At 39.1% G+C, this 22,339-nt stretch overlaps 1 protein-coding gene across 1 annotated transcript in view; it reads left to right on the top strand.

The window, feature by feature from the left end:
- The first annotated feature begins 1,458 nt into the window (after positions 1–1,458).
- med24 (mediator complex subunit 24) overlaps positions 1,459–22,339 on the top strand; it is a 93,232-nt gene continuing 72,351 nt past the window's right edge. Inside the window, exons 1-5 of the mRNA XM_089121892.1 lie at positions 1,459–1,605; positions 2,643–2,725; positions 2,978–3,016; positions 3,097–3,170; positions 3,283–3,506. Coding sequence (XP_088978018.1) covers positions 1,476–1,605; positions 2,643–2,725; positions 2,978–3,016; positions 3,097–3,170; positions 3,283–3,506 — 550 coding nt within the window. The 5' untranslated portion in view covers positions 1,459–1,475. The remainder of the gene's footprint in view (positions 1,606–2,642; positions 2,726–2,977; positions 3,017–3,096; positions 3,171–3,282; positions 3,507–22,339) is intronic.

Raw genomic sequence — 22,339 nt, 5'->3', positions numbered from 1 at the left:
AGATTAGTTTGAGGTTGACTGATGAGGTGTCCGTGTACACTGCAGAGTTAACCGCTAGGCTATAATAATAGGACTACAATGGGTTGAACAAGTCAGACCAAATAAAATAGTCATATGTTCAGATTCTTCTTCAGCTTTAATTAGTATATTACATGCAAGATCAGACAGAGAAGATTTGATAATGGAAATATATTTATCATTATACAGACTGAAAGAGGCTGGAATAGGAGTGTATTTTTGTTGGGTACCAGCACATGTTGGGGTATGTGGTAATGAAGTTGCTGATAAACTAGCAAAAAAAGCACTAGAAAAGAGAGAGGTGGATGTTAGAGTACCTATGGGGAAAAAGGAGGCAAAATCGATTTTAAAGAGGAAGTTAATAAATAAATGGCAAATTAGATGGGATAGTAGTAGCAAATGGAGGTGGTGTCATAGTATCACAAAGATAGTAGGGAGGGTAAACTGCCAGGGAGGAAATAGGAAAGAAGAGGTTTTGCTGTCTAGGTTAAGACCCGTTAAGACTGGGACATACAGGGTTAAACTCAACACTGGCAATTATGGGATTACATGAGACTGGATTATGTGGTGTATCTGAAAATGTTTGTCATGTATTATTTAGTTGTAGTAAATATAATATTTTTCGGGATGTGTTATTCAGTCATTTGAAGAATGGAGAGGAAAGAATGAAGAGTGAGGATCATTCTAGGAAAAGGTGCTAATGGATAGACAGATATATATATAGCATTATTTACATTCATATATGATTCAGGTTTGGGATATAGATTATAGTAAGTGTGTAATGTTGAACCTGCCATGGGGGATGAGTGTGGACGGAGGAGCTGAACACGCAGCGCCGGATGAAGCCCAATGAAACCTCTATTGCAGGTATGATAATGAATGTTGATGTCTGTGGGATGATATAGGTAGAAAGGTTTTTTTTTTTTTTTTTTTTTGAATCCAGACTCATCACCCAAGGTTAATTTACCATCTAGCAGCACAGTAGGTGGCCATAATGCTCCTTAGGAGTTAATCGCCATTAAACAGGAAGAAGAAGAAGAAGAAGAAGAATATCACATCCGATATCACATTATCCAATCGGATTGAACTATACTGCAGCAAACAGACATTCTCGGCCAATCAGCGGACGTGATCTTACAGAACAAAATGGCAGCGCTGGGGTGTTGAGAATTGGAAATGAACAAAAACTTGATTCATTTACTGCATAAATTGGAATCTTTTGTGGTAAGCAGCATTTTAAAAAACAATAAATCCCAAATTTTCTTTTTAGCCAATTTGTACATTTTATTTATACACCCTTTGCGAGAACTTTGTGTGTTATTTTTCTGTGAGACGTTATGAGTAGAGATCTCGTCTGTCTGTCTGAGTCTGTCGTTCTTCTGCCGTACACAAAAGAGTTCCATTTACATATGGTTGATTAATTAATGTTTCGATGTATAGTTTTTAAAACAGACAGAATGAAGGTGGTGAATCTGAAGCAGGCTATCCTGCAGGCGTGGAAGGAGCGCTGGAGCGATTATCAATGGGCCATTAACATCAAGAAGAACTGTCCTAAAGGAGCCACATGGGACTACCTCAATCTAGCAGGTCATATCTAAATATATCATCTCATATTAAATGGAGAAATTACTGTATCACACTATACACAACCCAGGTTTAGAAATTTGTGAACAATTAATTTTGCCCACTGTTGAGGAATCATGTACACATCTCGTATGCTCTCTAAGACGGCCTTTATTCGATCAAAATTATAGTAATATTGTGAAATATTATTACAATTTAGAATAACTTTTTTCAGTTTTTTATTTTCTGTTTTCAGCAGCCATTATTCCAGTCTTAAGTTTCATATGATCCTTCAGAAATCAGTCAAATATGCTACATGATATAAGGCTTAGATATAATACTTTAATTATTTTTAATTATTTTTTTTTTTAGATTTTATATATATAAGTTAGGGCTGTGCAAAGATTAATTTCCGATTAATCGCATCCAAAATAAAAGTTTGCGTTTACATAATATAATTGTGTGTGCTCTGTATAATTATTTTGTATATATAAATAACACGCATGCATGTATATATTTAACAAAATGTGTTATTATTCATATATAAAATACTTATATATAATATAGATTTTATATATATATATATATATATATATATATATATATATATATATAGTATTTACGTGCAAATAATTCTTAAATGTATACATGCATGCATATGTATTATTTACAAAATAGTTATACACAGCACACACATATTATGTAAACACAAACTTTTATTTTGGATGTGATTAATCGCAATTAATCTTTGCACAGCCCTTAAATAAATATAAATACACACACACACACAAACTGCCAGGTGCTAAGTAATATCAATATGCAGTAGTATTACAAAGTAATTTTGTTCTATAAAAAAAAACCCTGACAACTTTATGTGCCCCATATGGCACATTTTATTATTTGCTTTTTATATTTTATTTATTTATTCTTTGTTGTCCACAACCCTGTCAAAACAGACCTGCGACTCTCCAGTTGACAGCCGCTGTGTTAGTTGACACTCTGTGATGCATGTAACCTGTTGTGTTGTTGTTAAGGTGTCATAATTGTTTCTCCTGATACAGAGGCTCTTCTGGAGCAGGCTATGATTGGCCCATCACCCAACCCTCTCATCTTGTCCTACTTGAAGTATGCTATCAGTTCACAGGTAAAACGTACTGCTTGCAGTGCTTGATTTATCATAGCCTGTTATTTGCAACTTTTCTCACAGAATAAATTAATCATGATGACTGTCTGCTAATACTGCACTTACAACAACAACAACAACAACAACAACAGGAACTGTAAGCTTTACTTTTGTGTGATGCTGCATCTACACCATTAAGTGTCAGTATAAGTTCAAGGTGACTGCAATAGGCCCAGCAACTTTTTGACATGATATTCTCTCTTCCACCTGTAGATGGTGTCATACTCTAGTGTGCTGACAGCAATCAGCAAGGTTTGTGTTTGTTTTAAAACATATTATATTTTTAATATGACTCAGTTTAATTTACTAAATTTCCATTTGTCTATCCACAGTTTGATGATTTTTCACGAGAGCTATGCATCAAATCATTGCTTGAGGTCTTGGGCATGTTCTCCAACTGCCTCAGGTAGCCATCCATCAGTTAGTCGCATCAGTCTGTCTAACAGTCAGTGAGATGCAGTTTTCCTGGGCTTCGACAGAAGTAATATGTTTTTCTCTATTGTATTTCTTTCCTGTAGCTGCCATGGAAAGACAGAGGAGTGTATAGGCCTGTGTCGCGCAATGCTGTGTACCGTGGTTTGGCTCCTGCAAGGCTGTGCGTGGTACTGTGAGAGACTGCGGGAGTCCAGTGGTCTTCCTGCAGTAGAGAACAGTCTGAGAGCTTGCTTGGACCGTATGAACAATCTGTTACACAGCACCAAGAACAGAGCCCTGGTGCACATCGCACGCCTGGAGGAACAAGGTGTGTGTGTATACTAAGAATAATTCATATTAATAATCTATTTATGATATACTTACCAGGGCTGTACATTAACTTTTTCTGCACATAGCACAGATGCTACAGAGGTTGAAAGTTTTGTAGCACAGGCTGCTGTCTGCTGCCAGCCTTGAAAACAAACACAAGTGGTGGAGTTCATCACTTAAATACAAACCATCACAAAAACAGTTTATAGACAAACTTTTTATTTATTTGCTAAAAATGGAAGAGTACAGAAACATAACACCCTGCACCTTAACATTACACATAGTAGAACAGATCTGTGGGGGCAGACATCACTAAATAAAAACTATTTTTTGCAAATTAGCACTGACCTATTCCATGACACTCCTCTATGAGACTAATCCTGTCAACAGTTGCATCTTTTCTTTAGTTTAGTGCATAGTGTGTGTTACAGATCTAGCATGTCTGCTGGCCACTCTTTTGTCTTTATTTCCTTTTTCCACTCGGAGTTATATCTATAAATTTTCTTTTTTGTTTCTCCCTTACTTTGATTTGGTAAAATTTCTTATGTAGATTCTTCCTCGTGGGCTCGTTTTTCTCGTTTTGGATTACTTGAAAATACTAAATGCTGATTTCACGCAGCTGGCATTTTGAAATGGCTCCAGTGGGGAAAAAACGGAAGTGTCGCCTTAAATCATAAGAGAATCGCGAATGCAATGCTGTATTGTTGTGTTTAAAGCTACAATATGCATGATTTTTTTCAACACCAGCGGTCATTAACCTCTTACAATAACAAAGACGTATATTGATAACGTATATTCAGCGTTAAACGAAATTATGGGTCTTGTCGTCAAACTGATGGATCTTTAATGGATCAGTGAATACACTGATGTTTTTAACTTGACTGTGTGAAGCAGTGAGCAATTGCTAATGAGAGACAGATATCAGCGCCACACGCAACGCGAGTGCCGAGGATGTAAAGGAGTAAGTACATTTCATTCTACCGAACTACACGCAAGTGCTGAATTACTCACACAGGTCAGTTTATTAGAGGAATTAAAATTGAGGTAACGCAGCGCTGCTTCAAATCAGTCTAACATTACACTATCACACTAAACAGCTTTTGAGTGTGTTGAATGTCGTTAGTTAGGTTGTTTGTTGGCTGTATGAGGCTAAGCTAGATTAACATTAGAGAATAACAATCAGATCATATTCTAACTTTTCATCATGTTGAACTAAATAAATAACATTGATTAGTTTGCTCACCATGCTCAACATTTGCTCACCTGTTTAATGAAGTAACCTGCAACACTTGCGTCTCTAAGACCCCGTTTACACCTGGTATTAAAATGCGATCTGTATCCAGATAAGTTATCCGGATAATAAAAAACGCATGTTAATGCAAGGTGTAAACGCGTTGTGATCGGATCTGCCTGACCACATCTGGAGGTAGTCTGGTTCGCATTGTGTCCGGATCTTTACTAGGTGTAAACGCAATCTGGTTGTTGAAACCACATATGTATATTTTACTCCTCCCAAAAATGCTAAAAAATAAACGAGTGAGAGCGTGTTATATAGGCTATATGTCATGTTATAGCCTAGTCAGATGCGACACGCATCACCGCAGATGAGCAGCTGAGCGTCTATTCAACGTGCAAACATCGCAAATAAAAGTGAAAGTAAGTCACAGACGCAGTTAACACATCTTCAAGTAAAGAAACGAAATTATCTTACCAGGCCTGTTGCCACTCTCTCTTATTGATGTCTCTGATTTGGAAATTAGCTGATGATCAATAAAATGGCGCTCAGATCTGTTGCTTTTGGTGGCGTGCAATCTAATAAATCTGCATATAACGCAGGAGGTGAAGATCGGATTTATATCCGTTTTGCAAAAACACATTTATGTGGCCAGGTGTAAATGGAATCAGTACTTATTATCCGGATAACTTATCTGGATACAGATCGCATTTTAATACCAGGTGTAAATGGGGTCTAAGTCGAAGTTAGTCGCGGATGTGGAGCTCTTGGCATCTCGAAAGATGTTGATCTCGCGTTTTAGTCCTCTTTTTGTCTCAAAGTCTGCTTGCCATGCTCCATAATGTATGAACAAAACAACAACAGCGTGAGCGTCCTTCTAGGCATAACTGGCATAACCGACCCAGTTGTCAACGTCTGTCGCCATGGTTACTTTTGCAGTAGGATGTTAAACCTGGCGGAAACCGGGGGTAACGCGGATGTGACGTCATTGACTGCCGACTAGGGGTGTAACGGTACACAAAAATCACGGTTCGGTACGTACCTCGGTTTTAAAGTCACGGTTCGGTACGTTTTCGATACAGCAAAAAGAAAGAAATGTCAGATAAATTTCCTATTTGCTTAAAGAAAAAAATATTTTTAAATAAATGTGAGTTTTCCTAGATCTTGTAACTTTCAGGTTTATAAATGGGGGTCATTGAAGGATAAACAAATAATGTTTTGGTCATCACATTAAAAATAACATTTAAATATATATTTATTTATATAATATTTGAATTTTGAAGTGCTGGAAAAAGATGTGTGAAGTACTTGAAAGCATTTCACCATTCCAGCCAAACTGGTTCCAGTTAGTGTTACTATATTAAATCCATGGTGAATGTTGCTGGTCTGTGGACGTAAAGTATTACTAGTTCATTCACGGCACAATGTTTCTCCTGGTTTCCAAGGCCAGTTTGATCTAATAGAGATCTACGGTTAATAACGGAGAAATGTGAATGCATCTCACTAGATCTCGCAGCGATGTTATTACCTGAGTGGCGATCTCTTCTTACCGGATTTCTTTACCGGATCTCTTAGCGCGGTGTGGTAACAGTGTTGCTTGATCGAGATCGGCTCGCGGAGCACAGATGTTGCTGGTCCGAACTGATAAATGATCCGTGAAGCACATAATGAGTAGCGCAGTTTCGTTCTGCTTTCATTACGTTTGCCATTTGATGTTGCGCAACGTTGTGTTGGCCGCACCAGTGCGAATTTTGCCGGCAGGAAAAATGGTCCAAGCAATCGTTCGGTTTGCCGGAAGCCTCAAACCGAAACGGTTCAATACGAATAAATGTACCGTTACACCCCTACTGGCGATTCCTCACCCCTGCTCTCACGCCCCGTTTCCTTGGTTAAAATCGCAATTTTCTCACAATTTACAAATAGTTGAAAACATTTGGGATATTGTAAGTAATCAACTAAACAAAATATATAATATTGTCCTAGTGGTTTTTGGATATTTTACTGCAAAAATCATGCATATTGTACCTTTAATTTAGAAATGAGTTATTCTAAAAATGTACATGCATTTCTTTCATACTTCAGACTATATACAGTGAAATTAATTTATAAATAAAATTATTTTTAGGGCCCGAGCACTAACTGTGCGAGGCCCTATTGAAACTTTTGGGATTATTATTAGGGCCCGAGCACTAACAGTGCGAGGACCCTATTGAAACTGTTAGGATTACACTTGGTCCATAACTCAAACACGCTTGTATGTAATAATATGAAACTCTGTACACATGTTGATCTCATCGTTTCATCTATACCTCGCGCTCTTACTTTTTACCCCAGCCCAACAGGAAGTCGGCTATTGAGGTTTGTTTGTAAAACGCTCGCAATGGAATGTCAAATACTCCTCCTAGAGCTTTGATCCAAATTCGACGAAACTCGGTCAGCGTGAAGTCAAGACATTGAGGATGAAAGTTTGCGAGAGGATTTTTGATATCTGGAACGGTTTGTCCGTGGCGAGGAAACGAAATCATGGCGAGAAACGTGAAACAGGAAGTGTGTTATAACTTCAGCATACATTAACTGATCTTGATGAAACTTCAGCAGTGTGTTTGCTGTAAGAGGACGATCACATGGATGTGACTATTGTGAGTCAAAGTTATAGCGCCACCAACTGGCAGCAGAAAGTGTGTCACTTTCCAAATGCTTTAAAATCATCCTTTTATTTTTACCCGATTTGCTTCAAACTTCATCTGTATAATGTAAATACATGGCAGATGAAGACCTGAGAATGGATTCTTGATATATCTGATACTGTTGCCGTGGCAACGCATAAAAACTTTGAAATTATTTTAGGATGCTTTTGAGACTCTTAGCATGCTTGAAAATGCATGAAAATCAACAGACACATCACATTTATTAGCCAGTAGACATGTGCAAAGTTTCAGAAACGGGCATGGTGCAGGGACTAAATAGCGCCACCTTTTGACAAAAGTGGCGTTGTTAGTTTTATCTACAGTTACAAAAATCGGTATATACATTTTACTCCTCAAGCCGGACAACTTTCTAATTCATAGTCATTAGCTCGGACCAAGGGGAAGTCAGATATTTTGGTTTGAATATGGTGAGCCTCTCTCTGAGCCTACGTCCCTGTATGGCAAGCCCTTTCAACATTTAAAAGCTAAGTTTGCCTATCCGGAATTAACATTGTAGATATCAACAACGTCTTTCTGACTAGTCGTAATTACATTTTGGATAGTTTGTATTATCATTTAATAGATATCTGTAATGTAATTGTGACTAGTCGAAATGACAGATAGAGTATGGCAAGCCGTTTTAACATTTAATCATGAAAGGGCCAAAGCCTGCGGCACCGCCTCCCCGGTGCCTTTACGTAACTAAAGGAACCGGGGTTGCGGTGCCACCGGCTTGGGCCCGCCATCGCTGCTCGCAGCTATATTTAGGGCCCAAGCCCTGAAAGGGCGAAGGCCCTATTGTTTTCCTTAGGATTATTCTTTTCTATTATTATTATTAGGGCCCAAGCCCTGAAAGGGCGAAGACCCTATTGTTTTCCTTAGGATTATTATTATTATTATTATTATTAGGGCCCAAGCCCTGAAAGGGCGAAGGCCCTATTGTTTTCCTTGCGATTATTTTTCTTTAGTATTATTATTATTTTACTACCTTTTGGGCACTTTTGGGGCCCTTAACGTGCTCGAAAACTCTTGAAACTTTGCACACGGGTCAGAACCCGCGGCCATCAGAGCCGGGCTGAAGATGGTACCCGGGCGTGGCAGGGCGGCTCGTCAGCGCCCCCTGGAACGGGGTCCGAACACTTGGTCCATAACTCAAACACGCTTGTATGTAATAATATGAAACTCGGTACACATGTTGATCTCATCGTTTCATCTATACCTCACACTCTTACTTTTTACCCCAGCCCAACAGGAAGTCGGCTATTGAGGTTTGTTTGTAAAACGCTCGCAATGGAATGTCAAATACTCCTCCTAGAGCTTTGATCCAAATTCGACGAAACTCGGTCAGCGTGAAGTCAAGACATTGAGGATGAAAGTTTGCGAGGGGATTTTTGATATCTCGAACGGTTTGTCCGTGGCGAGGAAACGAAATCATGGCGAGAAACGTGAAACAGGAAGTGTGTTATAACTTCAGCATACATTAACTGATCTTGATGAAACTTCAGCAGTGTGTTCGCTGTAAGAGGACGATCACATGGATGTGACTATTGTGAGTCAAAGTTATAGCGCCACCAACTGGCAGCAGGAAGTGTGTCACTTTCAAAATGCTTTGATATCACCCTTTTATTTTTACCCGATTTGCTTCAAACTTCATATGTATAATGTAAACATACGGCAGATGTAGACCTGTGAATGGATTCTTGATATCTTTGAAACTGTTGCCGTGGCGACGCATCAAACTTTACCCTTCTTTTAGGATGCTTTTAGGATGCTTTTGAGACCCTTAGCATGCTTCAAAATGCATGAAACTCGACAGACACATCACATTTATTAGCCAGTAGACATGTGCAAAGTTTCAGAAACGGGCGTGGTGAGGGCTCAGTAGCGCCACCTTTTGACAAAAGTGGGGTTTGTTAGTTTTAACTAGAGTTACAAAAATTGGTATGTATATTGTACTCCTCGAGCCGGACAACTTTCTAATTTACACTTATTAGCTAGGACCCACAGAAACTCAGATATTTTTGTTTGAATATGGTCACTCTGAGCCTACATGTCTCTGTGTCTCTGTGTCTTTGGCTGTCTGTGTGTGTGTGAGTGTGCAGGGGGAGGGGGCTTAACCATTTCACTGCTGTGTGTATGACCTGCATAAAGAAAATACATTTCTCAAGCCTGGTATTTTTTAAATAAGTTTTTATTTTTATTTTTTATAAGTAAAGACATATAACTAGTTTAATTGTAGTGCATTGACAATAGTTTTATATAATTAGTTTATTAATCAGATTAACTTGGTAAATAAACTTGGTCTGAAAATTTGGTCCATAAATCAAACACACTTGCATGTAATAATATGAAACTTGGTACACATATAGATCTCATCGTTTCATATATAGCCTACTTCACACTCTTACTTTTTACCCCAGCCCAACAGGAAGACGGCTATTTAGGGCCCAAGCCCTGAAAGGGCGAAGGCCCTATTGTTTTCCTTAGGATTATTCTTTTCTATTATTATTATTATTATTATTATTTTTCTTACGACTATTCGGGCACTTTTGGGGCCCTTAACATGCTCGAAAACTCTTGAAACTTTGCACACGGGTCAGAACCCGCGGCCATCAGAGCCGGGCTGAAGATGGTACCCGGGCGTGGCAGGGGGGCTCGTCAGCGCCCCCTGGAATGGGGTCCGAACACTTGGTCCATAACTCAAACACGCTTGCATGTAATAATATGAAACTCAGTACGCATGTTGATCTCATCGTTTCATCTATACCTCGCGCTTTTACTTTTTACCCCAGCCCAACAGGAAGTCGGCTATTGAGGTTTGTTTGTAAAACGCTCGCAATGGTATTTGAAATACTCCTCCTAGAGCTTTGATCCAAATTCGACGATACTCGGTCAGCATGAAGTCAAGACATTGAGGATGAAAGCTTGTGTGGGGATTTTTGATATCTCGAACGGTTTGGCCGTGGCGAGGAAACGAAATCATGGCGAGAAACGTAAAACAGGAAGTTTGTTATAACTTCAGCATACATTAACTGATCTTGATGAAACTTCAGCAGTGTGTTCGCTGTAAGAGGACGATCACATGGATGTGACTATTGTGAGTCAAAGTTATAGCGCCACCAACTGGCAGCAGGAAGTGTGTCACTTTCAAAATGCTTTGATATCACTCTTTTATTTTTACCCGATTTGCTTCAAACTTCATATGTATAATGTAAACATACGGCAGATGTAGACCTGTGAATGGATTCTTGATATCTTTGAAACTGTTGCCGTGGTGACGCATCAAACTTTACCCTTCTTTTAGGATGCTTTTAGGATGCTTTTGAGACCCTTAGCATGCTTCAAAATGCATGAAACTCGACAGACACATCACATTTATTAGCCAGTAGACATGTGCAAAGTTTCAGAAACGGGCGTGGTGAGGGCTCAGTAGCGCCACCTTTTGACAAAAGTGGGGTTGTTAGTTTTATCTACAGTTACAAAAATCGGTATGTATAATGTACTCCTCGAGCCGGACAACTTTCTAATTGACACTCATTAGCTAGGACCCACAGAAAGTCAGATATGTTTGTTTGAATGTAGAGAAAATCTCAGAATTTTGCCAGTGTCTCAGTGTCCCTCTGTGTGAGTGAGAGGTGGGGCGCCTGTCAGGTTAATTTTAACCCTTTATTTGCTGTGTGCGACTTCTCTGGCATTTTCGGGGGCCTTAACATCCTCGAAAACTCTTGAAACTTTGCACACGGGTCAGAACCCATGGCCATCAGGGCCGGGCTGAAGCTGGTAACCGGGCATGGCAGAACGGCTCGACAGCACCCCCTGGACTGGGATTCGAACATTTGTCCATAAATCAAACACACTTGCATGAATTAATATGAAACTCGGTACAATTATAGATCACATCAGGCCAAACAACTTTCGTGCTCTAAGTTTTATGACAGTTCAAATGGAAGTTATTTATGAATTATGAATTATGGTTTGTTTGAATAATTGTCCTAAGAGAAATACATCAAATCACAATGCATGTGTTTACCAATCACAACCAAACTCGGTGTGCATGAAGTCAAGACATTGAGGATGCTCAATTCCGGACGGATTTTTGATATCTCGAACGGTCTGGCCGTGGCGAGGAAATGAATTTTATGACTAAAAAATGACACATAAAGTGTGTTATAACTTTGCTCAATTTACCTACAGTTACAAAACTTACCACGTATATTGTTCTCGTCAAGCCGATCAACTTTCCAATTTAAAGTCATTCGCTCTGAGCAACAGAAAGTCAGATATTGTAGTTTGAATGGATTTATTTCCCCTGCGATTCTCTCTCTCTCTCTCTCTCTCTCTCTCTGTGTGTGTATGTGTGTGTGGGTGTGGGTGTCTGTGTGGGGAGGGGAGGGCTGTTGTCTGTGTTTATGTGTGTGTGTGTGTGTGTGGCTGGCTGTGATTTTTCCTACAAGTCCTTGTCTCTAAGTCCTTGTCTTTTTGCATAACAATTTTGCATAACAATATTTTTAAATGACAAAATAGGCATATAACCCCCATCTTTTAAATGTATAGATTGCTTTAAATAAAAGTAAGATTGTATTTGTAATTGAAGTTGAATAAATTTAAAATTCATGTGCTATATTTCAATATATTTGTTTTCCTTAAGATTTTAAAACACTAACTTCATTCTTATCTGAATTACAAATATTTGTTTCTGTATAAAATAATACTCTGACTAAAAACACATCAAATGTGGTATTTTTATTTACATGTATTTATGTGTGTGTGTGTGTGTGTGTGTGTGTGTGTATAAAGTGCAGGGTTTTTTTTAGATAAAGTAGAATTTCTATAACTATGTGTTGAACTAATAAATCACTCTTGTGTGTGTTAAACACAATCTACTTAATACAGACAACTTCATTATAAAGATAAATAACAAATCCAAAAAATATATGATTATAATCTATGACAAAAAAAGCCATTACAAACTATATTAATGGAAAATACACATTGCTCTTTGTATTGTTGTAAAATATTCATGAAAAACAAGATAACAAAAATCAAAAAGATAAATTATTTTAGATATAGCCATGTTTTAAATGTATAGCAGAGATGTTAATTGAGACAGCAACATACAAACTTTCTAGAACAACATGGACCTGGATAGCTGGTTTTTATGGAGGACAGTGAAGAGGAAGAGGGTGCAAATCAAACAGCTCATTCTCAGACTACACAGCAAACAGCTTAAGTTTTTAGTGCTTTGTTTGAGGTTTTTAGTGCTCTGTCCTATCTATTATCAACATATAATAGATGGAACAGAACAAGAAAGGCAATTAATAATCTGTCATTGCGTCACTGCATTATGATATGAAAGGCTCAGTACAGTGTGGCACAAAACGCTTATGCGCATCCCGAGTGGAGAATGATGCGCTTAAAGCCACATGGAGTTACAGCGCACAGCGCATCGAGTCTGCATTGATGCAAGCTCTACAATACACTTTTTTTTGATAGTCAAAGCGGGGGTTACGTTTTTACACGTCGTACAGAATAACCCTAAAGGCACCAAGGTGGCGGTGCCACCGGCTTTATATTAAATATAAATATAGCTGTGAGCAGCGATAAAGGGCCAAAGCCGGCGGTACCACCATCCCGGTGCCTTTGGGTAACTAAAGGCATCGGGGTTGCGGTGCCACCGGCTTGGGCCCGCAATCGCTGCTCGCAGCTATATTTAGGGTTGTGTTTAAAACACATGCAATGGAATTTAAAGTATTGCTCCTAGAGCACTGAACCAAATTCGACGAAACTCGATCAGCGTGAAGTCAAGACATTAAGGATGAAAAGGTGCCAAGGGATTTTTTATATCTCGAACGGTTTGGCCGTGGCGAGGAAACGAAATTATGGCGAGAAACATGAAACAGGATGTGTGTTATAACTTCAGCATACATTAACTGATCTTGATGAAACTTCAGCAGTGTTTTCGCTGTAAGAGACCGATCACATGGATGTGACTATTGTGAGTCAAAATTATAGCGCCACCAACTGGCAGCAGGAAGTGTGTCACTTTCAAAATGCTTTGAAACCACTCTCTTATTTTTAACCAATTTGCTTCAAACTTCATCTGTATAATGTAAATACACGGCAGATGTAGACCTGTGAATGAATTTTTGATATCTTTGATACTGTTGCCGTGGCAACGAATCAAACTTTAACATTCTTTTTTGATGCTTTTGGGACTCTTAGCATGCTTGAAATTGCTTGAAACTCAACAGATACATCACATTTATTAGCCAGTAGACATGTGCAACTATGGCAAAAGATTAAAGTAATGTCAAAAAAGTAAACACTAAAAGCCTCATATCTTCTAAAAATGTAATTATACATCATTTGTTTCTAAATTAAATTATACAAATATTATAACTTCCCCAATTTTTCCTTTTTTTCATTTAAGAATTATGTTTACGTTCAAAAACAGCCAGAATTGTTGTAAAATTCATAAAAAAATAATAATCTGAGTCATACGTAGTGCTATACTGCCCTCTTGTGTTCAATATCAGGTAGGCCTATTGTGTATATTCCCACCGGTTAATCAACGTGTGACTCCGCTGGGACTTTTAGAGTTTTTAAATCGCTTACTTAAAACCGAAAGTCAAAATACGGATGTCCGCACAAGGCATTAACGGTGTGGAGTAGAGCGAGCATTTTAAATAAATTCCTATTAAGTAGGATTGAAAAAACAGAATGAATGTTCACTCTGTTCTGCTGGTTCCTCGCTGGTGGATCATATGATTATTTTGTCGTAATCTATGACAAAAATGCTATTATAAACTATATTAATGGATAATACACATTGCTCTTTGTATTGTTGAAAAATACATTCATGAAAAACAAGATAACAAAAATCAAATATAGCTGCAAGCAGCCATTACCGGGGCCAAGCGCAAGAAGTGGCAACATATGCCAAAATGGCTAGGAGTGGCAGACCAACTGCAGCAAGGAGCAATTACGGGCATTTTGAGAGAACTTTTGGCAAATGGCTAAAAAAATCACATAAACATTAACTTATAAGATGATTTAATGGATTATCACTTTCGAACAATAGGTGGCGCAGTTACGAAATAGATGTGTGGTCAGAGTGAGGTGACAATGACACATGCAAAGTTTGGTGTCAAAATGTGAAGGCATTGCAGAGATAAAGCCTAAATAGTCATTTTGGCAGCATGCCTCAAATTTGATGCTGTGGTATACGAAAACGGTTTTGTCTATCGTCACGCAATCCATAACTTTTATTCGGCACCGTCTGGAGATGATACGATTCAATTTTCGTGAAAATCGGACAAACGGTCTAGGAGGAGTTCGAAAAAGAAGGTTTTTAAAAAAATAAAGATGGCGGACAGGAAGTTTGGCTGATTATGCAAAACCTGATATCTATGTTTTCGGCATAACCCAAGGAATCTATTAAGATCAGTTTCATTGCAATAGGCAAATTTATTCAAAAGTTATTAGCGTTCTCAGAAATTAATTATAACTTTTGACCAACAGGTGGCGCTGTCTCAAAATCTTTTGAGTACCTTCAGGGCATGCTGCTTATCGCACACACTGAGTTTCGTAATGTTAGACCAAAGCATTTGTTTAGTATAGCATTGTATTTCACAAAACTGTATTGAAGTCAATGGGAATTTCACGTTTTGTTCTATTATAGCGCAACCAAGAGGCTCAGTCCCACAATTTTTTTTATGTGTCCTCAGAGTGACCCCATACATATGTGTGTCAATTTTGGTGCAAATATCTCAATTTACTTCCGAGTTATAAACATTTATATGAAAAAACACGTAAAAAATGACTGACACATGACTTTGTTTGAATTTTACTACCCCTTACTATCAATATTTTCGCATTTGGGCATTAGCATATAGTTAACAAGCTATGATTCCGTGTTTCTGACGGTGGTTTCGTCTCGATCGGAACAGCGGTTTTGAAGATATCGCCAAGTGTTTTTTTCACGCTAAATCGCTACGCTACACCAACCGTAAGATGAAACCCAGCATGTTTAGTATCATTGGACTCGGCAACAATTCAGGATCTCAAAAAGATGACTCCTGTGAAAATAAGTGTACCACACCCAAAGCTATAAGCGTTTGAAAAAAAAAATTCACCACTAGGTGGCGCTGTTTCGAAACTTCTCAGGCTCCTTTAGGGCATCGTACTGATGACTCATACCGAGTTTCGTAACAATTCGTTCATGCGTTCAAAAAATACAGCATTTTAGCACATAATTCAAAATGGCCGACAGCCAAAATGGCCGATCTGGGAAAATTGGATATCGGTCGACTCGGCATGACGCCCTGAATCTAACGAGACCAATTTTTTGATTTTTGGAGAAACCGTTCAGAAGTTACGAGCAAAAATAGCCATTTTTCATATCTCCGGACCACTAGGTGGCGCTGCGCCGAAACGCAGCACGTAGCCTCAGGTCATGCTTGTGATGACAGGTACCAAGTTTGGTCTGAAAACGAGTAAGCGTTGCGGAGATACAGCCTCACCTCTGTTTTTGCAAGCGCTACGTAAAATTTGTTTACGCGTTTATCGAAAACGGTTATTCGAATCATCTTGAATTCCATAACTTTTTGTCAGCACTGCCTGGAGATGATCCGGTGCGATTTTGGTGAAAATCGGACAAACCGTCTAGGACGAGTTCGCAAAAGTAGGTTTTTTGGAAAATTCAAAATGGCGGCCGTTTTTTTATGACGGAAAATGACGTCATAGGGTGCGATCGAATCGGCATGAGCTCAGGAACAAGAGGAAAAAAGAATTTTGTTGATAGGTCTTACGGTTCAAAAGTTATTAGCATAATAAAAGTGAAACTTTGGACAGTTGGTGGCGCTAGAGGGAATGAGTTAGAGACACCAAAATTGGTGTATTTAAAGTTGGGACTGTCCTCTATCAGAATGTCAAACCAAAACAACTTTCCCGCAAACCGGTCTATGGGCTGCCATAGACGCCCAGTCGGAAGAAGAAATATAGCTGCAAGCAGCCATTACCGGGGCCAAGCGCAATAAGCGGCAACATATGCCAAAATGGCAAGGAGTGGCAGACCAACTGCAGCAAGGAGCAATTAAGGGCATTTTGAGAGAACTTTGGGCAAATGGCTAAGAAAATCACATAAACATTAACTTATAAGATGATTTAATGGGTTATCACTTTCGAACAATAGGTGGCGCAGTTACGAAATAGATGTGATGTGGTCAGAGTGAGGTGACAATGACACATGCAAAGTTTGGTGTCAAAATGTGAAGGCATTGCAGAGATAAAGCCTAAATAGTAATTTTGGCAGCATGCCTAAACTTTGATGTTGTGGTATACGAAAACGGTTTCGTCTATCATCGGGCAATTCATAACTTTTAGTCGGCACGGTCTGGAGATGATACGATTCAATTTTCGTGAAAATCGGACAAACGGTCTAGGAGGAGTTCGAAAAAGAAAGTTTTTCAAAGAAATAAAGATGGCGAACAGGACGTTTGTCTGATTATGGAAAACCTGATATCTATGTTTTCGGCATAACCGAAGGAATCTATTAAGATCAGTTTCATTGCAATAGGCAAATTTATTCAAAAGTTATTAGAGTTCTCAGAAATTAATTATAACTTTTGACCAACAGGTGGCGCTGTCTCAAAATCTTTTGAGTACCTTCAGGGCATGCTGCTTATGGCACACACTGAGTTTTGTAATATTACACCAATGCATTTGTTTAGTATAGCATTTTATTTCACAAAACTCTATTGAAGTCAATGGGAATTTCACGTTTTGTTCTATTATAGCGCCACCAAGAGGCTCAGTCCCACAATTTTTTTATGTGTCCTCAGAGTGAGCCCATACATATGTGTGTCAATTTTGGTGCAAATATCTCAATTCACTTCCGAGTTATAAACATTTATATGAAAAAACACGTAAAAAATGACTGACACATGACTTTGTTTGAATTTTACTACCCCTTACTATCAATATTTTTGCATTTGGGCATTTGCATTTAGTTAACAAGCTATGATTCCGTGTTTCTGGCGGTGGTTTCGTCTCGATCGGAACAGCGGTTTTGAAGATATCGCCAAGTGTTTTTTTCGCGCTAAATCGCTACGCTACACCAACCGTAACACGAAACCCAGCATGTTTAGTATCGTTGGACTCGGCAACGATTCAGAAACTCAAAAATATGACTCCCGTGAAAATAAGTGTACCACACCCAAAGTTATAAGCGTTTGAAAAAAAAAATTCACCACTAGGTGGCGCTGTTTCGAAACTTCTCAGGCTTCTTCAGGGCATTGTACTGATGACCCATACCGAGTTTCGTAACAATTCGTTCATGCGTTCAAAAAATACAGCATTTTAGCACATAATTCAAAATGGCCGACAGCCAAAATGGCCGATCTGGGAAAATTGGATATCAGTCGACTCGGCATGATGCCCTGAATCTAACGAGATGAAGTTTATGTTTTTTGGACAAACCGTTCAGAAGTTACGAGCAAAAATAGCCATTTTTCATATCTCCGGACCACTAGGTGGCGCTGCGCCGAAACGCTGCATGTAGCCTCAGGTCATGCTTGTGATGACATGTACCAAGTTTGGTCTGAATAGGATGAAGCGTTGCGGAGATACAGCCTCACGTCTGTTTTCGCAAGCGCTACGTAAAATTTGTTTACGCGTTTATCGAAAACGGTTATTCGAATCATCTTGAATTCCATAACTTTTTGTCAGCACTGCCTGGAGATGATCCGGTGCAATTTTGGTGAAAATCGGACAAACCGTCTAGGACGAGTTCGCAAAAGTAGGTTTTTTGGAAAATTCAAAATGGCGGCCGTTTTTTTATGACGGAAAATGACGTCATAGGGTGCGATCGAATCGGCATGAGCTCAGGAACAAGAGGAAAAAAGAATTTTGTTGATAGGCCTTACGGTTCAAAAGTTATTAGCATAATAAAAGTGAAATTTTGGACAGTTGGTGGCGCTAGAGGGAATGAGTTAGAGACACCAAAATTGGTGTATTTAAAGTTGGGACTGTCCTCTATCAGAATGTCAAACCAAAACAACTTTCCCGCAAACCGGTCTATGGGCTGCCATAGACGCCCAGTCGGAAACGGAAGAAGAATAATAATAAATATAGCTGCAAGCAGCCATTACCGGGGCCAAGCGCAAGAAGCGGCAACATATGCCAAAATGGCAAGGAGTGGCAGACCAACTGCAGCAAGGAGCAATTAAGGGCATTTTGAGAGAACTTTGGGCAAATGGCTAAGAAAATCACATAAACATTAACTTATAAGATGATTTAATGGGTTATCACTTTCGAACAATAGGTGGCGCAGTTACGAAATAGATGTGATGTGGTCAGAGTGAGGTGACAATGACACATGCAAACTTTGGTGTCAAAATGTGAAGGCATTGCAGAGATAAAGCCTAAATAGTAATTTTGGCAGCATGCCTAAATTTCGATGCTGTGGTATACGAAAACGGTTTTGTCTATCATCGTGCAATTCATAACTTTTAGTCGGCACGGTCTGGAGATGATACGATTCAATTTTCGTGAAAATCGGACAAACGGTCTAGGAGGAGTTCGAAAAAGAAGGTTTTTCAAAGAAATAAAGATGGCGAACAGGACGTTTGTCTGATTATGGAAAACCTGATATCTATGTTTTCGGCATAACCCAAGGAATCTATTAAGATCAGTTTCATTGCAATAGGCAAATTTATTCAAAAGTTATTAGCGTTCTCAGAAATTAATTATAACTTTTGACCAACAGGTGGCGCTGTCTCAAAATCTTTTGAGTACCTTCAGGGCATGCTGCTTATGGCACACACTGAGTTTTGTAATATTACACCAATGCATTTGTTTAGTATAGCATTTTATTTCACAAAACTCTATTGAAGTCAATGGGAATTTCACGTTTTGTTCTATTATAGCGCCACCAAGAGGCTCAGTCCCACAATTTTTTTTATGTGTCCTCAGAGTGACCCCATACATATGTGTGTCAATTTTGGTGCAAATATCTCAATTCACTTCCGAGTTATAAACATTTATATGAAAAAACACGTAAAAAATGACTGACACATGACTTTGTTTGAATTTTACTACCCCTTACTATCAATATTTTCGCATTTGGGCATTAGCGTATAGTTAACAAGCTATGATTCCGTGTTTTTGGCGGTGGTTTCGTCTCGATCGGAACAGCGGTTTTGAAGATATCGCCAAGTGTTTTTTTCGCGCTAAATCGCTACGCTACACCAACCGTAACACGAAACCCAGCATGTTTAGTATCGTTGGACTCGGCAACGATTCAGGAACTCAAAAAGATGACTCCCGTGAAAATAAGTGTACCACACCCAAAGTTATAAGCGTTTGAAAAAAACAATTCACCACTAGGTGGCGCTGTTTCGAAACTTCTCAGGCTTCTTCAGAGCATCGTACTGATGACCCATACCGAGTTTCGTAACAATTCGTTCATGCGTTCAAAAAATACAGCATTTTAGCACATAATTCAAAATGGCCGACAGCCAAAATGGCCGATCTGGGAAAATTGGATATCAGTCGACTCGGCATGATGCCCTGAATCTAACGAGATGAAGTTTATGATTTTTGGACAAACCGTTCAGAAGTTACGAGCAAAAATAGCAATTTTTCATATCTCCGGACCACTAGGTGGCGCTGCGCCGAAACGCAGCACGTAGCCTCAGGTCATGCTTGTGATGACACGTACAAAGTTTGGTCTGAAAACGAGTAAGCGTTGCGGAGATACAGCCTCACGTCTGTTTTCGCAAGCGCTACGTAAAATGAGTTTGCGCGCTTATCGAAAACGGTTATTCGAATCATCATGAATTCCATAACTTTTTGTCAGCACTGCCTGGAGATGATCCGGTGCGATTTTGGTGAAAATCGGACAAACCGTCTAGGACGAGTTCGCAAAAGTAGGTTTTTTGGAAAATTCAAAATGGCGGCCGTTTTTTTATGACGGAAAATGACGTCATAGGGTGCGATCGAATCGGCATGAGCTCAGGAACAAGAGGAAAAAAGAATTTTGTTGATAGACCTTACGGTTCAAAAGTTATTAGCATAATAAAAGTGAAACTTTGGACAGTTGGTGGCGCTAGAGGGAATGCATTAGAGACACCAAAATTGGTGTATTTAAAGTTGGGACTGTCCTCTATCAGAATGTCAAACCAAAACAACTTTCCCGCAAACCGGTCTATGGGCTGCCATAGACGCCAAGTCGGAAACGGAAGAAGAATAATAATAATAATAGGAAACGGAACAGATACAATAGGTGCCTCCGCACCTTCGGTGCTTGGCCCCTAAATATAGCTGCAAGCAGCCATTACTGGGGCCAAGCGCAAGAAGCGGCAACATATGCCAAAATGGCAAGGAGTGGCAGACCAACTGCAGCAAGGAGCAATTAAGGGCATTTTGAGAGAACTTTGGGCAAATGGCTAAGAAAATCACATAAACATTAACTTATAAGATGATTTAATGGGTTATCACTTTCGAACAATAGGTGGCGCAGTTACGAAATAGATGTGATGTGGTCAGAGTGAGGTGACAATGACACATGCAAAGTTTGGTGTCAAAATGTGAAGGCATTGCAGAGATAAAGCCTAAATAGTAATTTTGGCAGCATGCCTAAATTTTGATGCTGTGGTATACAAAAACGGTTTTGTCTATCATCGTGCAATTCATAACTTTTAGTCGGCACGGTCTGGAGATGATACGATTAAATTTTCGTGAAAATCGGACAAACGGTCTAGGAGGAGTTCGAAAAAGAAGGCTTTTCAAAGAAATAAAGATGGCGGACAGGAAGTTTGGCTGATTATGCAAAACCTGATATCTATGTTTTCGGCATAACCCAAGGAATCTATTAAGATCAGTTTCATTGCAATAGGCAAATTTATTCAAAAGTTATTAGCGTTCTCAGAAATTAATTATAACTTTTGACCAACAGGTGGCGCTGTCTCAAAATCTTTTGAGTACCTTCAGGGCATGCTGCTTATGGCACACACTGAGTTTTGTAATATTACACCAATGCATTTGTTAGTATAGCATTTTATTTCACAAAACTCTATTGAAGTCAATGGGAATTTCACGTTTTGTTCTATTATAGCGCCACCAAGAGGCTCAGTCCCACAATTTTTTTTATGTGTCCTCAGAGTGACCCCATACATATGTGTGTCAATTTTGGTGCAAATATCTCAATTCACTTCCGAGTTATAAACATTTATATGAAAAAACACGTAAAAAATGACTGACACATGACTTTGTTTGAATTTTACTACCCCTTACTATCAATATTTTCGCATTTGGGCATTAGCGTATAGTTAACAAGCTATGATTCCGTGTTTCTGGCGGTGGTTTCGTCTCGATCGGAACAGCGGTTTTGAAGATATCGCCAAGTGTTTTTTTCGCGCTAAATCGCTACGCTACACCAACCGTAACACGAAACCCAGCATGTTTAGTATCAATGGACTCGGCAACGATTCATGAACTCAAAAAAATGACTCCCGTGAAAATAAGTGTACCACACCCAAAGTTATAAGCGTTTGAAAAAAAAAATCACCACTAGGTGGCGCTGTTTCGAAACTTCTCAGGCTTCTTCGGGGCATCGTACTGATGACCCATACCGAGTTTCGTAACAATTCGTTCATGCTTTCAAAAAATACAGCATTTTAGCACATAATTCAAAATGGCCGACAGCCAAAATGGCCGATCTGGGAAAATTGGATATCAGTCGACTCGGCATGATGCCCTGAATCTAACGAGATGAAGTTTATGATTTTTGGACAAACCGTTCAGAAGTTACGAGCAAAAATAGCCATTTTTCATATCTCCGGACCACTAGGTGGCGCTGCGCCGAAACGCTGCATGTAGCCTCAGGTCATGCTTGTGATGACATGTACC

This window comes from Pimephales promelas, chromosome 17 (genome assembly GCF_988280905.1).
Source record: "Pimephales promelas chromosome 17, fPimPro1.hap1.1, whole genome shotgun sequence".
Taxonomy (NCBI): Eukaryota; Metazoa; Chordata; class Actinopteri; order Cypriniformes; family Leuciscidae; genus Pimephales; species Pimephales promelas.
Note: the sequence above shows the minus strand (reverse complement) of the source record. Positions and strands in the feature narration are given on the sequence as shown.